Genomic DNA, 21,244 nt, shown 5'->3' with positions numbered 1-21,244 from the left:
CCTGGCTTGTAACGCATCAAACTCCATAATTTTGAACACTCAATAAAGTTCATTCATATTGATCGTTGACGCAATGAGGCAGTGATCCATGTTCAGGAATACGAGATGCGATTTCATCCCACAGTATCTACCAGATCAACCAAAGCTTATGCAATGTCTTCATCATCGGCAAATACCCAATCCGATCCAATAGACATATGCGAACCTTGCAAATCCAACTTTGTTGAATTGATACTCAAGGTAATCCAAAACGCTCTCAAGTGCAACCCAAAGTACCTATCGGACCAACCAAGGCTTTTTGCAATGTCCTCAACCGGTATGTGCCCAGCCTGGCTCAATTAGCACATGCGCACCATGCTACACGGTGTCTTTATCCGAAGAGGCTTGTTTTCAAAAAATCAGTATCTTTAAAACATCCACTACAGAAAAGTATAGGTTTTCCTGCATTTTTCCATACATTTTTGGGGGTGTTAAATCAGCTATCTTTTGAGATTTCTATGATTTTTGTATTTTGTTTCGTTTTCCATCTCATTGAACATATATTTATCTCATCGCAAAACAAAGAAATACAGCTCGTTGCTTCTTTTTGCTAACATACTTGCTCACTGCTGAAAAAAAAATCACAAAAATAAAACACAAATCAAATTCCTTTTCATTGCTTTGTTTTTGATGGGATGGAAATGGGAGCTATGCGATGAAGTACCGAACCGTTCCCCTAAATGATCGTGATGAAATCGGGAAAAAGATAAAAGTAATGACTATTTGTATACTTGATAAGACAGTGTTGAAGCTAGTCTGGAATTATTCAACAGCGTTAGAATATAAATATAAATCGTAGCGGGCAGAACTTATTGGGGCAGGACTTATTGGAGATCTGGTTAGGGGTCGTACACTAATTACGTAGGATTTTTTTCTGGGTTTTTCAGCCACCCTCCCCCCTTGTAAGATTTTTTCCAAACAAAATAATGTTTATATGGAGCATACCCAAGTAACATTTTTAGTTTTATAACACTCTTGACTCAAAAACTCCATTATTTACTCTACAAGAGTGCCTTAAAACCATTATAAAACCAAAATGCTACTGGGGTAAGAAAACGATAGACCCTCCCTCTCCTTATAAGTGCTTATATAATAAGCGTACGGCCCCTTAGAGATTATAAACAATGTAGAAAGCCATGAATAAATTCAGAGCAGAAATTGTAAATCTTGATCTTAAACATCCGAAACAAGTCAAAAGACATTGCTAAAAACCAATAAAATTAAAAGCCAATATTTTTAAAAATTGGATGTTAATATTCATAAAAAAAAGTGTGGGTGATCCTTATAATCTATAACGAATATATTCATTTGGCAATGAATATTCAGTTTTAATTCCATATCGTTCTCATCAATCATACAAAGCGTGTCAAAAACAAATACAAGGGTGGAGTTCAATTCTCACTAATAGTCAGCAAACTATAGAACGCAAATTCGTTACAACCCATTATCTTCTACTGTAATGATCCATCCATCTCGAAAGCTATTAGTAACACGCTTTCTTCGGATAAACGGACAAGAGTGGCATATAACGGGTATGCATGCTAAATTTGATGAAGAGCACTAGCTCTGTGAAAGTTATTTAGAACGATTACCATCAGGGTCATCACCACAAAGCAAACTTTTCAAATAAAATAGTGGCCGCTTCAACAGCAGTCAACTCGAAGTACGAGCAGCACTCGCTCGGTGATAAATGGACGACGGGTGTGCTACCACACTTGCACGCTATAAGGCTTCTAAAATGACGTTCTCTCGAAAACGACAACTAAAACACAAATATAGACATAGCTCATATCATTTAAACTCACTGTTCTTCACTTTGTAGGCGTTAAACATGGGTAGCAGTTGCCTATAGAACGGAACCAAGGCCGGCCCAATAAGATCCGACGCCATTACCAGCTGCTGAATAATCCGTAACGTGACACACATAACCTCCATATTCCGTGTGTTCAGAGCATCTGCAATGAAGATAAAACTCTTGTTCGTGTGCATTTGTAATGGGTTGGCGTGACTTACTCTTAATCGGTATAATTAGTTGGGGTATGACGGGGTAAATTTTGTCTCCCCCGTGAGACAGCAGGTCCTGTACGCCCTGCCGTGCGTATGTTTTGTACGGGTGACGTGTTTCCGACAGTCCATCGAAGAACAACGGCAGATAGAGGCCGTAGTCTAGCTTGTCGATGTCCACGGTCCAGGCGATTTTATCTCCACCGGTTAAGTATTCCATCTTGATGGGCAAATCACCACGATCATAGTACATCCGGAAGGAAGTGGCTTTGGGTTGGAGCATGTACTTATCTGCTGGAAAAGTTTGGAATATATGAATATTTCTCTTGTTTTACGAATAACATGAGCTAAACTTATGAATAAATATATCAAGCTAATATTAATAAAAAACCCTGATTAATCCACCTAGCGGTGATGATGCCTTTCTCGCTCGTTTAAAATGGTTGATAAACATATATGAAAAGTTTAAAATAACAATTGGTGAATAAGACTTTTTTTCACATTTGTTTATATCAGATGAACCGACCTAGGGTCGAAAATCTCGTGAATAAAGATAGCTAAATAAAGATAGATTGAATTGAAAATTCACATTTGTTAAGCGAATAGAAAGGTCAATTTTTGCTGATAAGCAGTTCCGTTTTTGTCATTATCATTCAAATACTTTTCAACAAGATTTATGAATTTGATCCGACTTAAAAAAAATCTGAAGAGAATTCTACTGGGGTTGCTTTTCTTTATATGGAAAGCATTTCGCAGTAATTGGTATGAATGCATGGTTAAAATTGATTATTTTAATTTCTAAACTGATCCAAATCTATTTATCAGATCACTCTACAGGTAAACTATCCAAGTACAAAATCTGATAAATTACGCGTGACAGAGCTAGTGTTACCAAAATCAGCATTCTTGAGCTCATATTGTGCAATACTTTATATCGTAATGATAACATACCTGATATGCTATCAGCTTGCCTTCGTGTAATTTGTTATGGATTGTAGCAAGAATGTTTTCGATCATTTGGTAATATAGGTTCGATAATTTAGTAGTTTGTCAATAACTCATTCCAGAGGTTAAATTTCAAACGTGATTGTTGTTTCTATTGCACTAATAACAGAGTAATAGCACTAGTTGTAGTAACTTATTATACAGACTGATCGAAATTTTGTTATCATTTAGTATTAGTAACTAGTGCTTTAACTCTGTTATTAGTTGAATTAAAACAACAAACTATTAGGGAAATCTGTAGAAAAATATTCGCACTAGAACTCCACTGTAATGCGTTTTGACATTTAACCTCTGGAATGAATCATTGTAATTTGTCAATGATCGAACTAAGATTATTAAATGACCTAAAACATACTTGGATTATAGAAAAGTTTGAATATTTTTTCTTCTGACTTCCAAAAATAGAAAAATTTTCCCAAATCCTTCCAAAACTCAGTTTCTCCTACATAATCCGGATGCTTTGCAAACGAAATGAATATCCTATGGAAAGAACCACGCGAATAAGGTTTATATGGCCATTTAAATGCGAGCGTTCGGAATATGAGTCCTTTTCGGGACTTGAGTCAAAACGGTTTATATTTTTCAACATCAGATTATATGCCACCGAACCAAAGCACAGCACCCGGTGCGTTACCGCACGTATGCACAAGCAGCCGATGTCTTGATGCAGTGAAATAGTTATTTATTGCATATCGCGTAAAGTCTTGTTCTTCGAACACTGTTCTCCCAAGAAACAAAGATAGCTTAGTGGTAACGTAATAGGCTCTCATTCAGAGGATTTATGTTGGATCCTCGTGCTAGCCATCTTTTTTTCAAAACTCATATTTTCTAGGTGTGTGGTATAATATTGCAAGAAAAATTTGAATACTAGAAAATTCAAATATTTTTTATATTTTCCATGCTAAGAATCAATGGAACCTAATGGTGTGTATTGTTTATATTTATATTCATGACATTTCTATAATTGAATCCCTCTGATTATTTGGGATATTTGAAAGAATTCAGGTCTGAACTTTAGATGATGGAGGTAGGAAATGAAACATAAATGCATAAATTGAGAAGTTAGCAGAAACAAAATAGCTTTTGATTTACCTTGATTTACCTTAAGACCGGGGATTTCCCTCTACGCGTTATTTCCGCGGAGCTATCCAAATTTTTCTTTTTTTTCGTAATACTCATGAACCAGTTTCCCCAAATCTCATTTGCTCGGATCAACATTCAACCCAGCTGAGCTAAAAATAGAACATTGCCTCACGCAATGCGATGTGTGTTGGTGATGCTTCCTATACGGCAATATTCATCAGACGGCAAGAGACTGAAGCGAATGCAGTGTCGTCCTCACGCATACCAGCTGAGCTCCCATATGCTGATTGAACGAAAGAAAGATGCATATGCGTAAAAATAGAACAGAAGCACCAGAAGCACGGCTTGCCGCTGATGCTACGATGGTTAAGCCGACCGATCCATAGTGGCGGAAACCCAGACAAAACCTAAAACAAAATCGTTCTTTCGTGAAGCTGATATTAATTTAATTTTGCACATTTAGTCAATGATAATTCCTCAATTTGTTAATTGTAGTTGGTAAATTTAATTTTTGGTGACTTGGTTCAAGTTGATGCTGTAAAGTATCTCCTAAACATTAATGTATAGGAAAATTAAATTTGACTAATTTTTTTATCGCAAAAGAAACTGAAGAAACTTTATCGGAAAGAACTGATATCATGCATTGAAATATATATTTTGTCTACTTAACGGTGTTTAGTTTGGCGAATTGCGCATTGCTGCGCCAAAGCGGAAAATTTACTGTTTCAAGGTTAGAATTGAGACGCTACTGTGGCTGCAGATCCTAAGTCATGGGCTTCTGGAAGTCTTTGGATAGCATAGTATATGTCGGGTAACTATTTAAATTTCAAAATGAATTCAGCGTTATAAAATTACTGTTGCTAAATTTTAAGCGCAATCGTAAGTTTAGTCGAGTATTTGTATGGGGGACCACCACTGCGCGACGGCACATTGCCATTCCTTCTTTTAGGCGCATTCGCTGAACGTGTTGAATAAAGCACGGTGCTGTTATATACACTGAGGAAAATGGACGTATGATTTTCAATCAAACGCCTTATGAAAATTTGCCACAAGGAATCGGTATGAATTTCAATATGTTGCCTTATGAACGACGATTTTCATTTAAAAAAAAGTAAAGTGCGGCAGACTGGGTTCGAACCGTGGACGTCGGGGTCGGGAGGCCGGTATGTAGACCACACACCCATCGACGCTGGAATATTCAGTCGAAGCTTCATGAGGCGCCAGTTATGAATTTCGCTAGTCCAGCTCGCTGAGTGTAGGGTATTTGTGCTTTTCTTAGCGCTTGATAGCAAAAAGACATGAAAAAAGTCATGTCTAACGTTTAGCAGAGAAGAGGATTTTTAATTACTGAACGGATATCCTATCGTAAAAAGTTTACTGTTAGTAATTTCCATAGGGCACCCGTAACCAATAACTTCCCAAACAAATTGGCTGTCCTACCTGTATACTGCCGCCGCAGGCGTAGCTGTTCCATATTTTCTTCCATGCAAAATCAATATTGGACGATTATGCTTGCGACGGCAGTATAGTGGAGCTCATTTTACCTCCAAGAAAATTAGATTGATTATCAAGACGAAATGAATCCAATTTCATTTCTAGCAAATTCAAGGTTTGTCTATTAGTTAATGCATTAAAACTATCAATTTCGAATTATCAAATATATATTTTCTTTCATTGATTCAATAATACTTCCAATATTGGTACCGTTACCCTAGCAGAGTGAACTCTGTAGCTTTGAAAAGAAATGAACGTATACCAATTTGATGAATACTGTACGACTTATATTTGCCCATACCATGTGTGTTCCGATGGTTTTGTGGTATAGCAAGCGCTTTCGACCCCAGAGGTCAGCGGTTCGAATCTAGGTGAATTCAGTGTAGAACATTTTGCTATTTTTTTATACGCAAAAACAGTTTTTTGGCCATAACTCCTGATTGCGATGAGCTATTGATCTAATTTTCAATAGCAAACAATGGGACTGAATTCCGCGTCGTCTGCAACTTGTTGCGAGCAAATCGGACAATGGGAAGTTCAAAAAAGTGTGTCTACAAAATTTGTACACATACACACATACACACACACACATACATACATACACACATACAGACATCAAAACATCAAAACATAATCATGGAACAAAATATACTTAATGCTTAGAAGCACCTCGTAAATACACTGGAATATTTTTAAAAGTCTAAAAAAAATGAGCTATAACATTAAGTTTCACTATTTGCTATTCAATTCAATTGCTCGACAGTTGGGGCAGTTATCCTTTCATGCGAAGGCGTAGGATTGTCAATCCGGAGAAGGCGAATTCGTTTTTTGGTCTGGTCAGGGACGTTTTTGGGTGGGAGGCATTCTCGACGCCCTGGACACAATGTATTATGCTTGCCACATAAGATCTTTACAGGGCTGCTGTCCGGCATTTTTTCAACAGGCCCTGCCCATCATACTCTTCCAGCTTTAGCTACCTTCTGAATAATCGGTTCGTCGTGGAGTTGGGCGAGCTCGTGGTTCATCCTTCGCTGCCACACACCGGCCACTTGCACAGCGCCATAGATGATCCTATGCGCCGGTCTTTCAAATACTACGAGTGCTTGAAGGTCCTCCTCGAGCATGGTCCAAGTTTAGGGTCCTTAGAGGACTACCGGTCTTATGATCGTTTTGTACATGACATTTTTGGTGCGGGTGACCGCAGTTTCGTCTGGAGCCCATAAAAAGCACGACTTCCACAGATGATGCGCCTTTGTATTTCACGACTAACATTATTATCAACCGTGCTCCACTGACCGTTTAATTAACAAAAACAAATCTCCATCAAAACTAATACCTGAAGCTGAATTCTGGGGCTATACTGCATCTCTGGGAGGAATTTAAAAGTCGTAGCTGATGTACAGTGTCGGACAAACCTATAAAACCAGAGGCCGTTTTTTATACAAAATGACCAAGAAGGGCTGTATCTCGGCCTGTAGTTGGCTGTAGTTGTATCGGCCTGAAATTTTGACTGTCCGGGGGAATTTATCTGAATTAGTCTCAGCCGAGAATACACATTTTTTTTCGGACCACGTACTTCAGACTTGCAGGCCTCTGAAAGGACAAAAAATAGAACCACCAGGATCTCTAAGACTAAGAAACAAGACAATAATAGGGGGAATGACGGCTTTGGCAGGTTTTGTTCTATTATTGACAGGGGGGTTTTTTATGACTGACTAGGCTCAAATTTGGCCTAAACATTCTTTGCATATCAAAGAATATTGTGGCCAAATTTCATAAAATTTGGTCGACAAAAACCCCCCTGCCAATAATAGAACAAAACCTGCCAAAGCCGTCTTTCCCCCTACTATGTCAAAAAATATTAGTAAATAATTATTATTGGGCCGATAAAAACTAGCCCAAAGTGGTGGTCCTATTTCCAAGCCGAGATACTCACTCCGTGTCGAGCTACCGTGCGATACAGTCGCGGTTTTGTACCTCCGGGTCCTTGTTCGGATTTATTCTCGTGCTGAGTTTTTTTTTACCGTGTGAATTATGTGTCGTTGAAGGATCCTTAGCTTATAGACTAGGAAGCGGAGCTCATTTGCGATGCAATTGAGTATCCGTGAAAAATGGTTTTTACGTGTTATAGTTTTTAAACCACGCTTGCGCAGAGTCAGTCGTAAGCATCAATCGAGCTAAACATCATCGCCGATTGTCTTCGTGGTGCGCTTGGGTTCTTCTTCTTCTTATTGGCATTACATCCCCACACTGGGACAGAGCCGCCTCGCAGCTTAGTGTTCATTAAGCACTTTCACAGTTATTAACTGCGAGGTTTCTAAGCCAAGTTACCATTTTTGCATTCGTATATCATGAGGCTAATACGATGATACTTTTATGCCCAGGGAAGTCGAGACAATTTCCAACCCGAAAATTGCCTAGACTGGCACCGGGAATCAAACCCAGCCACCCTCAGCATGGTCTTGCTTTGTAGCCGCGCGTCTTACCGCACGGCTAATTAGGGTGCGCTTAGGTTGTCTAGAGCTAACAGACAGCAGAAGACGTCGATCGACACATCGCCACCAACGCAGCCCAAGCCATCTGTTCGCTGTGTCCGGGTAGATACATACGTCAGGTTGGCCTCGTGCCCAGTGTTGGGAAATGTACATTAAAACACTCTGATTATGCCGTGGTTTTGTTTTTCTTTTATTGTATGGAAGAATGAATGGTAAAAGGACATATCAACTATTCCCGTCCCTGCTCGTGCCACGGGCTATCGTCCGGTGCGTACCGCAGCAATCGTAGGCAGCTCTCGACGCAGCAATAAAAAGTTAAGTAGTTGAAACTTCCTATCTTTATTCCCCTTTTCTCTACCGTAAGTTGATAAGATACTCTAATTTGTCTCTAGGAAGTTTTTGTTTCTCTCATTTTTCCTCCATGTTAGATAAAAAGTTTTTTTTGGTTCGTTTTTTACTCCCTGTGTGATAATTATATAATTGTGTGTGCGTGTGTGTGTGTGTGTTTTTTTTTTCTTCCTAAACAATGGAGGGAGAAACTGCACAACAGACATCCTGGGTTGTCCAGGAAGTGCGGGGTTAGGGATCACCTCCAGCAGCAAACGAGGGAGGCAGGACTACATCCCCGACCCACTAAACCGTTTCCATTGCCGCCAAGCCCATAGTCCCTTCGGTACAACCAGAAAGTAATGCTTCAAAGGGGGGCCAGTGCACAACGCACCCTCGAGGTTAGCTGCGTGTCCTTGCAGCACCGAACATCGTAACTCGCTTTATTAGAAGAACACCATGGTATCGTGCCAGCGCGTTGCCGGCTTTCCAGGTGGCCTTATCACGCCCTTTTGTCCTCGGAAGGTGGGAAGGGTCGACTTCGCGCCTGCTTCCCTCTGCACGACTGGTATCAAGAATGATGATGCCGCTTGCACCCCAAATTGACCTTTCTGCGATAAGGCCTATTCGCCAGCACACAGAGGGACTTGCCAACGCGGTGCCTACGCCTGCCCCAGCCTTGACGAGGACCCCTTTCCGTCCTCGGGCTCGGAACCTGCCCGGTTGACCCGGTTGACCGACGCCGCGAAAGCGACGATACCATGTTGTTCCTCGCGCGGCCACTTGTTCGATAAAAGGATCGAGTTCGACCACAGAGCATGACCACCGGTATGACCCATGAAGCCGACTCCGGTCCCTTGGACCACCTCTTATTTGCGCCTGAACTAGCCATCCTTGAGTCCACGCGCCACCTTATGTGTAGCTCCGAGACGATTTGGGCGATAGCCGATAAAACGGCGTTCCAGCCAACTTCATCTTTACACATCCTCCGAACTAGGTTGTACAGGGTAGTGTCCAGACCACATGTGGTCACACATTTCGCGAAAACGTGGGCACACGAACAACACGTGTTCCGCCGTTTCCTCTAAACCTGCGCACACCAAACTCTCGGGCGAGGCCGAGCAAGCCAGCTGCGTTACCTGCACTGTGATTTTGTAGCACGCTTAAACGCCGGGCACATCGAACCCCCCATGGGGTGCTTGCTGTTCACAGCTTTGCTGGAACAAATCAAACAATTGGGAGGGTTCGTGCAACATTGTGCCTTATGTCCCTCCAATCCGCAGCGTCGGCAGAGATTGCTTCTGTCAGGGCCTTTGCAGTCCCATTGCTTGTGCCCCGGTTCCAGGCACTTGAAGCAAACTTCGGGTTGCTCGTATATGCCCACAGGGCACACCGACCATCAAACCTTGACGCTCCCTAACTTGACCACCTTGGAGGCGTCCGCTGCAGATAGCCGAATCAATGCTACCTGCGTCCCTGCCGGACCTTTCCGTAGCCGAACGGCTGCGGTGGGCGTCTCCACTTCACACTTTCGCCGCAGTGCCGTGACGAGCTCTTCGACTACGGTGATCTCGTCCAGGTCTTTAACCCTTAGATTCACCTCCGTCGTGAGTGCCCTCACCTTGACCGTCTCGCCTAGGACTTCCTCCGCCAACTTCTTGTAGGCGGCGCCCTTTTGCGAGACGCCCCGGTTCAGCTCGAGGATCATCTCGCCCATCCGGGTACGTCTTATTCGACGTACGTCGGCGCCGAGTTCACCGAGCTTGACGTCACTCCTCACGCCTTCAAGACGTCCGAGTACTTAGCCTCGTCCGCCGTGATGACTAGGGCATCGCCCCTGGAGCGATTGGCGCCTACCCTAGACTTCTTGCCACCCTCATTCACCTGGGCCTTCTTTTCGGCCCTTGACGTCTTCGGTTTCCTCTTGTTCTTGACCTGGGTCCAGGAGGCGTCATCCCCCTCTATTTCCCTGGTCTGGTGCGGCTGAGAGCTCTCAGCCTCCCGTAACCCCTTACCACCGTCTTTCCTGGGTGGACGGACCTTTCCAGGTCCTTCCTCCCCCGGTTTTGGAGGTACCTGGCCGGGGTTCAGCTTCCCAGCCCCACTACCCTTGTTCGGGGTAGTAACCCTCCGCGTTTTGGAGTGGCCCCCAGGGAGCTCATCCCCTGGAGACTGTTTCCCCGTTTTTGTGTCTGCTCCGTTGGAGCAGTCACCCCCGACGTACCCGCAAATACTTGAGCCTCAGTCTGGGTAGACTTTGGTACCACCGTCTTCGCTGGCACGCCTTCGGTCGATTCAACCTTGCCCGAGTCCGCGAATCCTTGGGCCTCAGTCTGGGTAGACCTCGACTCCACGGATTTCACGGGTTTACACTTGGCCGTCCCGACTGCCCTCTCCAGCTTGGCGTCCAGCATCGACTTTCGAAGTTTCTGCAAGCTCCTATTGAGGTCCTTACTGATATTATGCTTCGATGACGCAAAGTCGATGATCCAGCGTCCAGCTGTTCCGTCGCTATCTCGAAGGCCGAAAGTCCATCGCGTTTGCGGTTCATCGCCTCCACAAGTCATGGGCCGTCAATAACCCCTACCGGCGTTTTTTTTTGCCGAGATGAAGGTTAAGCGACCCTTGCTGGCGCTGCGCACTGAGCTGCCGACTATTGCCTCTGGCCTTCTAGGCGGAGACCTGAACAACCCACCTCTTGCGAAGGGGTTGTCGCCTACACTACTACCACTAGTTGAAGAATTGACTTGGTTTTCCATTTTGGTCCCACGAGTTGCTCGGGAAAAGAGGTCCACCACGCCAGACGCGGTAAGGGACAATTACTGTGGAGGGTGCCCAGGTACCCCACAGGCTCCGTTAAAGGCCTAGCTTATTATTTCACCCCCCTGCCCATGCATCCCCTTGGCACGGGTCGCTTGACTCTTTGGGATTAGGGGTGGTGGTCCCGGTCTAACTCGCAGTGGCCATGGGGAGGTGGCCCTTGGACAAAGTCCCTGCTGCCCCTTGTCTGTGTGTGTGTGTGTGTGTGTGTGTGTGTGTGTGTGTGTGTGTGTGTGTGTTTTTTTTTTTTTTTTTTTTACAAGGGTTAAAGGCCATCAAAAATCTGCGCGACAGACACCTTGAGCATCCACACTATGCTCGAAGGCGAACAGGGATGGGCTCCTCCCGACCTGCTAAAAATGTGCCTCCCGGATAAACCGGGTCCCTTATCCTCCTTGCCTCGATCCCCCCGGGACCACGGGATGCTACGACTACTTCGGGGGGGGCTGTGCTCATGCACTTCTTCTAAAATTCCGGCCCCTAGCTTAGGCTAGTTCGCCGACTGGCTTGCTGAGATCCACTGCTACGTTGTCTCGATCCCTCGGTGGTCGTACCGCAAACTTCCTCACTCGAATCCTCCTGACTTCCCCCGGCGTCGAGGGTGGTCCACCAGTTCCGGTGAAGGAAACTTCCGCACTGATGGTGCCCTGACTACCGGCGGCTATCGCAGGGGACGCTTTCGCGCATTGCGCCGTCTTCGTCTTCGGGTTGCAGAGGTGGTCCGACAGTTCCGGTGGTGGATGACGTCCGCACTGGCGGTGCCCTACATACCCGAAGCACTTCCTTCTTCTTTCTTCTTTCTTCAGCAGGTTGGCAATTCAAGTGCCGAGGTCGGTCCAACGATTCCGGTTGGCAGAAGACTTCCGGTTCGCTGGCGCCCCGACGACCCGAAACCAAACACTGCTCACTGTGCTGGATTTCGCTCCAAACCGACGCTTATTTGCTGGTCCCTTCTCCATTGACGCTGCAGCTCTGACAGTATTTGCGTCACGACTCTGCTTACTGCATTCCACGTACACTCATCGCGACACATTCGCTCTGCGATGTTGTCCGCCCGTAGGGCAGGCATTCCTCTACGTACTTCCGCAAACCTTGGGCAATCGAATACCACGTGTTCTGGAGTCTCCTCTATGTTGATACACGCCGGGCAGGATGGCGATGACGCATGGCCACACCGATGCAGATAGTGACGGAAACAGCCATGTCCGGAAAGGAACTGTGTGAGGTAGAAGTTCACCTCTCCATGCTCCCTATACACCCACGTCGACACATTTGGGATGAGCCGGTGGGTCCACCTTCCATTATCCGCATTGTCCCACTCCTGCTGCCACTTCACCATAGAGTCCAGTCTCACCGTCTTCCTCACATTTCTGGTATCTCTCCGTTGGTAACACTCGATATCCTCTGCTAGGGTTATGCAGATTGGGATCATCCCTGCGATAACGCAAACTGCCGAAATGGTCCGGTACGCACTCGCGACTCGAACGGCCATTAGGCGAAACACGCTGTTCAACTTTCTGCGGTTACGTTTCGTCTTGAGCGCAGCTCCCCAGGCTGGAGCTCCGTACCTCAGTATCGAGGATGCTACTGCTGCCAGAAGACGCCTACTGCTGCTTTTAGGACCACCCACGTTCGGCATGATCCTTGCAAACGCACTGACCATTTTAGATGCCTTTTCGCAGGAATAGTCTACATGGGTGTTGAAATTCAACCGGTCGTCGATCATCACTCCTAGATGCCTCAAAGCCCGCACGGACGGTATGTTGTGCCCTCCTATGGTAAGCTGGATCCGCTGGATCTCGCGGCAGTTGCTAACCAGCATCACTTCTGTTTTGTGGTGAGCAAGCTGCAGTTTGACTCCATTCATCCAGTTTTCAACTGCGTCGGTCGTCTCCGCCACCAGCATTTCTACCTCTTCCAGCGACTCTCCGGTTATCGTTAGAACGACATCATCCGCGAATCCGAAAATCTTCACGCCTTTGGGCAACTTCAGTTTTAGAACTCCGTTATACATAATGTTCCACAGCGTCGGGCCAAGAATGGAACCTTGCGGAACACCTGCGGTAACCCTAATCGACTTCTGCCCCGAATTCGTTTCGTAAACCAGGATCCGGTTCTGGAAGTAACTTTCAATGATTCTACACAAGTAGTCAGGAACCCGCATACCGTGAAGCGCTGCGGCGATAGCCTCCAGCTGGCACTGTTAAAGCGTTTTTGACGTCAATCGTTACTACAGCGCAGAATCGATTGCCGCGCCTCTTCTTCTTGGCCGCTTTCTCTGAAACTTCAATGACCGTCCTGATTGCGTCCACCGTCGATCTGCCTTTTCGGAATCCGAACTGCATTTCCGATAAGCCGGTCTCGCCTTCAGTGAACTGCGTCAGCCGATTAAGGATAATCCTTTCCAGAAGCTTCCCCAGTGTATCCAGCAGGCATATGGGCCTATACGATGCTGGATTCCCCGGCGGTTTCCCTGGTTTCGGCAGCAGCACTAGTTTCTGGATCTTCCACCTATCCGGAAAGATACCATCTGCTAAGCATTTCTGCAGCACCATCCTAAACAAATCTGGAAACGCCAGTATCGCAGTTTTTAGAGCCACGTTTGGAATTCCATCCGGACCCGGAGCTTTCTTCATCTTCAGACCTTTCGCCACTGATGACAGCTCGTCGTTGGAGACTTGCATACCTGCAATGGTTACTCCGTCTTCATCTACGTACGGTGTAGGTGGCCACGTCGTAGAATCATGCTGCGGGAAGAGACCATCAACGATGATCTTCAGCTTGTCCGGACACATTTCCGCTGGCGTCGCTGGACCCCTGATCCTCGCTGTTACGACCCGATAAGCGTTGCCCCAAGGATCAGCGTCAGCTTCTCGGCACAACTCCTTGAAGCAGTTGGATTGGCTGACTTTAATCTCCCGTTTGAAGGCCGATCTAGCTTCACGGAAGATTATCTTACGCTCCTCTCTGACTGTTTCAGACCTTGCTCTCTGAAAGTGTCTTCTGGCTCTGAGACACGCAGCACGAAGGCTAGCAAGAGTATCGTTCCACCAGTAATTTAGCCGCCGGCTTTTCCTTGGCTCCAGTCTCCTTGGCATCGTCGCATCGCATGCCCTCGCAAGAGTTTCTGTCAGCTCGTCTGCATCGAGATTTGTAGCGCCGCTGTCCGCTCGGAGTGCTTCGATAAAAGATCTTTGTCGAAGTCCTTCGCCTTCCATTTTCGCCCGCTATTCCTAATCTCTCGCCGTACCGTCGGCATTCGTGTTCCAACACAATACCGGATCGCCTGATGATCACTATGTGTATAGTCCTCACTAACTCTCCAGTTCATGTTCCTCACCAGCGACGGACTGCAGAACGTGACGTCGATGATGGACTCCTGCCATCTCTGCGGAAATGTACTAACGGTACCTTCGTTGCACAGCCTGACGTCCAGCTTTGCCAACGACTCCAGCAAACTGTAACCTCTGGGGTTAGTCAGCCTGCTTCCCCACTCCACTGCCCAAGCGTTGAAGTCGCCTCCTATGATTACCGGTTTTCGGCCGATCAGCTTCTCCGTGAGTGAGTTCAGCATCCGGTTATACTGCTCCAAAGTCCATCTTGGGGTGCGTAGCAGCTACACACGAAGATCCCGTTGATTTTGGAGATAACGAAACCTTCGCTTGAGCTGTCTACCACTTCTTGAATAGGGAATTTGCCCATCACTTGGATAGCTGCAATCCCCGATGAATCCGCCACCCAGTTGCCGTTGTCAGGAGGGATCCGATACGGTTCAGCAATAATTGCCACGTCACACATTGCTTCTGTTGTCGACTGCCACAACAGTTGCTGTGCGGTGTCGCAATGATTGAGATTCAACTGGATGATCTCCATTATTTGTGTGTGTGTGTGTGTGTGTGTGTGTGTGTGTGTGTGTGTGTGTGTGTGTGTGTGTGTGTGTGTGTGTGTGCCTCGCTGCATCGGGAAGTTTGGTCTCCACAATGCGAAGGGGATGGGGGTTCATTGTATCCCTTATCCCATGATCTTTTGTTGCATTCTGGTGTTCCATCCCAAAGAAAAATGGATACCAGTAACACCGTCTCCACCTCCCCTGTGAATAATGATACTTCTCCACTTACGTTGTTTTTTTTGCGACCCAAAGGCAAACGTTTGATATCAGGTAGATCAGCAAAGATCTGCATCAGATCAGCAAGGTCTGTCACGACCATTGAGTCACGGTCAGTGATCGCAAACAGGCCAACGAGACTGCCACCAGTGAGCTTTTCACTCTCGAATATAAGGTGTATTTACCGTCAGCAGTGTGTGAGATCGTGGGGGTGGCGACGGAGGGAAGTATGACATGCGACGATTTGCAACAAGGTTTCGGTCGTTTCAAGAACGTTTTGTTACCGGCGGGTAACATTTGTTACTTTTGTTAATTCGAGCGTAAAGATGTAGAGTTATATTGTGCGTAAAAAAGATTTGTAAGCGGTGACTTCAAATCTTGCGGTGAGTGGCTGAAACGCAAGCCGCAGAATGAGCTACATCGCCCAGTGAGCGATGATATAGATAAAAGAGGGAAAGGCGGATACATAAAACGCGTCTTTTCTGTGAAGAGATGAGTGCCCTAGCAAGAGACTGGAGGGACAGCGTAAAAAACAAGTGACGGTAGTGGTAGTGTGGAATCAACGAGGAGAGTTCTTTCCTTCTAGGAAAATTGGAAGAAGTGTCAGAGTGAGTTGGTGCAAAGGTTTTTTTTTCGCAATAAGGACGCCGGAGATTTTCGAGGCGCACCAATCGACCCGCATCATTGTTCGGCCACCCCGTCGCATAGCCACCCGATCTACGGCTCTACAGCAGTTCGTAGACTGCCTCCGTGCTTGGCTTCCCACCGGTGGCTCCATAGTCCTCCACTCGCAGGCTGAATCCTCATCCGGAAAATCTTCGGCCTTCCGCCGTAAATTACAACGACCGGCCGCTTGCTACCGTATCACCATCTGACTTTCCGTCCGACACCTCACCATCCAAGCCACTGCCGACCGAAACGTCGCCTAGTCGTCTGTCGGCGGCATCTTCGTTCGGCTGCATCGCCGCCTAGTGGTCGTATCATCGTCCGGCCGCGTGTCAGTCGCTTTTTTCGTTAGGCCGTGCGTCAGGTCAGCACCATTATTCGGCCTCCAACCGACCGTCAGTGGCCGTATCATCGTCCGGCCGCGTGTCAGCCGCGTTTTCGTTAGACCGTCCGGTAGCACCATTATTCGGCCTCCAGCCGACCGCCAGTGGCCGTATCATCACGCGGCCGCGTGTCAGCCGCTTTTCCATCCGCCCGCCTTTTAGTCCGGCTTCCAACCGACCGCCTTTAACTGAACCACTGTCTTGCCACCATTGAACGACACCGAAGTCCGCTTCCCTACGCGGCCTGCAGGGGTCATAACTATCTGACCTACCATCGGCTGCATCATTAGCCGGATTCCTTCTGGCATCATTTTCGTTCGGCAGCCCGCCGACTACCTCACCGATCGCGTGCTCTATGGCGGACAGCACAATCGCCCGACCAACCTAGTCGTCACCTTATCGCCACCCACCTGTAAGTTTTTGTTTTGTTTTGTAATAAAAGCCTCCAAATCCATATTTCAGTTTTCTGGTTAGGTCCTTTGCGCTCTCGAAAACCTCCCCACGCCAGTGACCCTGAGACCCGGAACAAAAGAGGCCTTTTGAGTCCACCCAAGACGGCTGCCGTGGCTATACCAGCAGCTAGGGGTTTAGGCCAGTTTCCTTCTGGAACTGAGTGGTTCGGGGGTCACAAAATTAGAGTCTTACAGTTTCTTTGCCTCCTGTTGCGATACTAGATTGCAAACAAATGTATTTGGTGTCGCAGGAGGGCGAGAAGCGTAGTTATTCCCCGTCTGACTCTTTCTGCGTCACCTTTTCCGGGTCCGCACTGCCTGACTACGTAGTGATTGGCAAACTTCATCTACCTGTTCGGCTGTATGTACCGAAAGTGATGAATTGTGTTAATAGCAACACGCTAACTTTCACCTACTCAGTGACTGAGTAAAATTGTATTGCCGTCTCTTTTCTTCCCACGGAAATTTTACTCAATTTCCGTCAAAAGCAGGACAACTCAAAACTATGAGTAATCCTGCTTTTGACGGAAATTGAGTAAAATTTCCGTGGGAAGAAAAGAGACGGCAATACAATTTTACTCAGTCACTGAGTAGGTGGAAGTTAGAGTGAAGCAAGTGTGGCCCAGCACCGCTCAGTACTGCTGCAATAAACCTCGATGTTCATAGTGCGGAGAGAAGCATGTGGGTGGCGCGTGCAAGACGCCACCGAAATGTGTCTATTGCAACGAAGGCCCTCCACATGCTCTTGAAGCTTACCCGATGTACATACAGCACCGAATCCACCTGAAGCGTTCTCTTCAGCAGCGTTCTCGACGTAGCTACACCGAAATGCTGAGGAAGGCCGCTTCACCAGTTGTTTCTGACACCATCTACTCGTCTTCCAAAGTTGGTAATGGGGCCTTAACAGGCTGGGGGGAACTGTACGACGACAACCATTCATCAATGATATACCACCTCTGCGACGACTTTAATATGATAATTTTGAATACAGGAGAATTTACACGAGTGGCTTCCACCGCGGGAAGAGTACCAGTTTCTATCTCAGTTGGTTATTGATAGCGCTCTCCATGCACAACGCCGGCCGGTGCCAGGAGCTTCGGTTCGTAAGAAACCACATAGTCCGTGGTGGGACACCGCGTGCACACAGCTCTATCGTGACAAATCCAACGCGTTTAACCTTCCTAGTGCATTAAAAAAAAGTTACACATTGTGCATTAGCGGGTCAAAAATGACCCCAAATTGAATTCGCTCCCAAAAGTTCATTTTCAAACCGATTCTCAATCTTTTGGAACCAAATTGAAGGTATGGAATCCGCGGATGTCGTTACGGACAGATTTTTGCAATTTGGCCATTCTGGTTCCCAGGAATCGATTTTGAAGGAACTTAGATTCTTAGGCCAATTTTTGGCGTGATCTCTTGCCTTTCGAAGGGTGATTTTGGAAATGCTCATAAATTTGCGTAGCAATAATCCCAATAGAATGTAGCCATTGTCCATTTCCATGGATCGATACAATTCCTGATTATTTCACGGTCCGGTGTCCCTCCGGGAAGACCCGGAACATCCGTAGAAGTGGTCAATTCATTGAACTCATCCTAGAAGAGCGCGGTTTTTTCCAAAGCTTTTCATTATCGAACTACGAGTAACAAATGATTGTGGTGACCCATTTTGGAGGAACTGGGTGGCCACCGGGGGTCCTCCAGAAGATCCGAAACATCCGTATAAATGGTCATTTCATAAAACTTATCATAGAAGAGCGCGGTTTTTTCCAAAGCATTTCCTTATAGTACTGTGAGTAACAAATGATTTTGGTGACCTATTTTGGTGGATCTGGGTGGCCACCGGAGGTCCTCAGGAAGATCCGGAACGTCCGTAAAAATGGTCAATTCATGAAACCTATCATAAAAGAGCGCGGTTTTTTCTAAAGCTTTTCATTATCGATCTTTAAGTAACAAATGATTGTGGTGACCTAATTTGAGGGATCTAAGTGGCCACCGGAGGTCTTCCAGTAGATCCGGAACGTCCGTAAAAGTCAATTATCAAACACATCATAGAAGAGCACGGTTTTTTCCAAAGCTTTTCTTTATAGTACTTTGAGTAATAAATGATAGTGGTTACCCATTTTGGTGGAACTGGGTGGCCACCGGAGATCCTCCGGAAGATCCGGAACATTCGTAAAAATGGTCATTTCATGAAACATGTCATAGAAGAGCGCGGTTTTTTCCAAAGCTTTTCATTATCGTACTTTGAGTAACAAGTGATTGTGGTGACCCATTCTGAAGGACCTGTGTGGCCACCGAAGGTCCTTCAGAAGATCCGGAACGTCCGTAAAAGTGGTCAATTTATGAAACTTATCATAGAAGGGTTTTTTTTCCAAAGCTGTGATTGTGGTGACCTATTTTGGTGGAACTGGGTGGCCACCGGAGGTGCTCCAGAAGATCCGGAACGTCCGTAGAAGTGGTTAATTCATGAAACTCATGCTAGAAAATTGCGTTTTTTTCATTGTCAAACGCTGGCCATTTTGATGGACCTGAACGGCCACCGGAGTTTCTTCAGATGATCCGGAACGTCCGTAAAAATTGTCAATTACGAAACTTATCATATAAGAGCGCGGTTTTTTACAAAGCTTTTCATTATCGAAAGTTGAATAACAAATTATTGTGGTGACTCATTTTGATGGATCTGAGTGGCTACCGAAGCTCCTCAGAAGATCAGGAACGTCTGTAAAAGTGGTCAATTCATCAAACTTATCATAGAAGAGTGCGTTTTTTTTCGAATCTTTTCATTTGCAAACGCTGAGTAACAAATGATTATGATTAATTGCATATTATTCGGCAGCTCGGTCGTACGAAAACCATTTTTTTGTTAAATATCTTGGCTGTGCATATGCACATCATATGTTTCGAAATGGACAAATTGATATGAAATTTGCGAAAAAGAATCCACGTGTCTTGGAGGGACACTCTAGATGGGCGTGATAACCCCCACACAACAAGACCACTTAAAGGTCACGTTTGCGTAAAAACCATCAGAATCCGAGTACCAACCTCCACCGCGGTTAGCTCTTTTTTGCAAATTGAATATCTTTCGGATGCTTGATTTGTCCAATCTCCACATGTGCTTTACTGTTGTATATCCACAGTCAAGCGAGTGCACGTTGTTTATTAAACGAGAGGATCGCACTATATGCCCCCACCAACGGGCTGGGCGGATTGTATAGAGTGCGAATCAATCACACAAATGGTTATGGTGACCCCGTGTGATAGACCTGAGCGGCCACCGGAGGTCCTCCAGTAGATCCGTAAAAGAGGTCCGTAAAAGAGGTCAATTCATGAAACTCATCACAAAAAGAGCACAGTTCCTTCCTAGCTCTTCATTGTCGTACTCTGAATAATAAAATATCCCATAAAGTGGTCAATTTTTGAACAGTCAGCGGGGTCTTCCAGAAGATTCGGAGCATCCACAAAAGTTATCAATTTAAAAAAAATCATCCCAGAAAAGAGTATGTAAAAAAACCTTTCTATTATCGAACTCTGAGCAAGACACGAAGGAATGTCGTGACCCGTTCTTATTTACCAAAGTGACTATCGGAGGTCTTACGGAAGATACGGAACATCGGTTTAAGTGGTTAATTGATGTAATACATACTAGAAGAGCCTATTTTTTAAAATTGCCTTGTCGTACTCTGAACATGAAATTATTGCCGTAAACTTTTCTCACGGATGTGAGTAGCAACCAAAGGCCCTCCGGAAGATCCGTATCACACGTAAAAGTGATCAATTCATAAAACCCACCTTGAAAAAACACGCCATATAAGAGATGATGAAGCACACGATTCTTCTAAACCTTTTTATTTTCCTAATTTTAGAAACAAATGATCGTAACCAATTCGCATGGATTGCCCACTGTATGTCTTCAAGTACATTCAGATCATCCGTAAAATCGGTCAATTCATGAAACTTGTCATAGTTTTCCTATTTTCGTATCCTGAGTCATTATGATCGTTGTAACCCATACTCAGGAACGTGTGTAGTCACCAATGAAGCTCCACAAGATCAAAAAATCTGTAATTATAGTCAATTCATAAAAATTATGGTGACACTATTTTTTTTTTTTAAGGACGATCGCATTAACCCAGAAAATATTTTCAAGTATGGCAAAATTTGCTTCCATGAGTTGATATTCACTCATAAATCATCGACTCATGAAAGTTTGACTTAAAATAAAAATTTACTTTGGTTGAATCTTTTGACTACTTTTGGTCAAAAATCTCTTGCAAGATGATGGATCATAAAAAACCTATCTTATAATTTTAAATTTTTATTAACAGGGAGTCTATAATGGCAGCAAAAAGGTTCAACTATGATAAAAAG

The 21,244-nt window shown here is 45.4% G+C and overlaps 1 protein-coding gene across 2 annotated transcripts in view; it reads right to left on the bottom strand.

The window, feature by feature from the left end:
- LOC134204729 (parkin coregulated gene protein homolog) overlaps positions 1-21,244 on the bottom strand; it is a 34,250-nt gene that overhangs the window by 4,637 nt on the left and 8,369 nt on the right. The window contains exons 2-3 of one of the 2 annotated variants that reach the window (XM_062679521.1): positions 2,053-2,337; positions 1,845-1,994 (exon numbers count right to left, since the gene is read on the bottom strand). In XM_062679521.1, coding sequence (XP_062535505.1) covers positions 1,845-1,994; positions 2,053-2,337 — 435 coding nt within the window. The remainder of the gene's footprint in view (positions 1-1,844; positions 1,995-2,052; positions 2,338-21,244) is intronic. The other variant, XM_062679522.1, reaches the window with a different exon arrangement.

This window comes from Armigeres subalbatus, unplaced genomic scaffold, assembly GCF_024139115.2.
Source record: "Armigeres subalbatus isolate Guangzhou_Male unplaced genomic scaffold, GZ_Asu_2 Contig857, whole genome shotgun sequence".
Lineage (NCBI taxonomy): Eukaryota > Metazoa > Arthropoda > Insecta > Diptera > Culicidae > Armigeres > Armigeres subalbatus.
The sequence above is the reverse complement of the archived record's forward strand: the minus strand, read 5'-3'. Positions and strand labels throughout refer to the sequence as shown.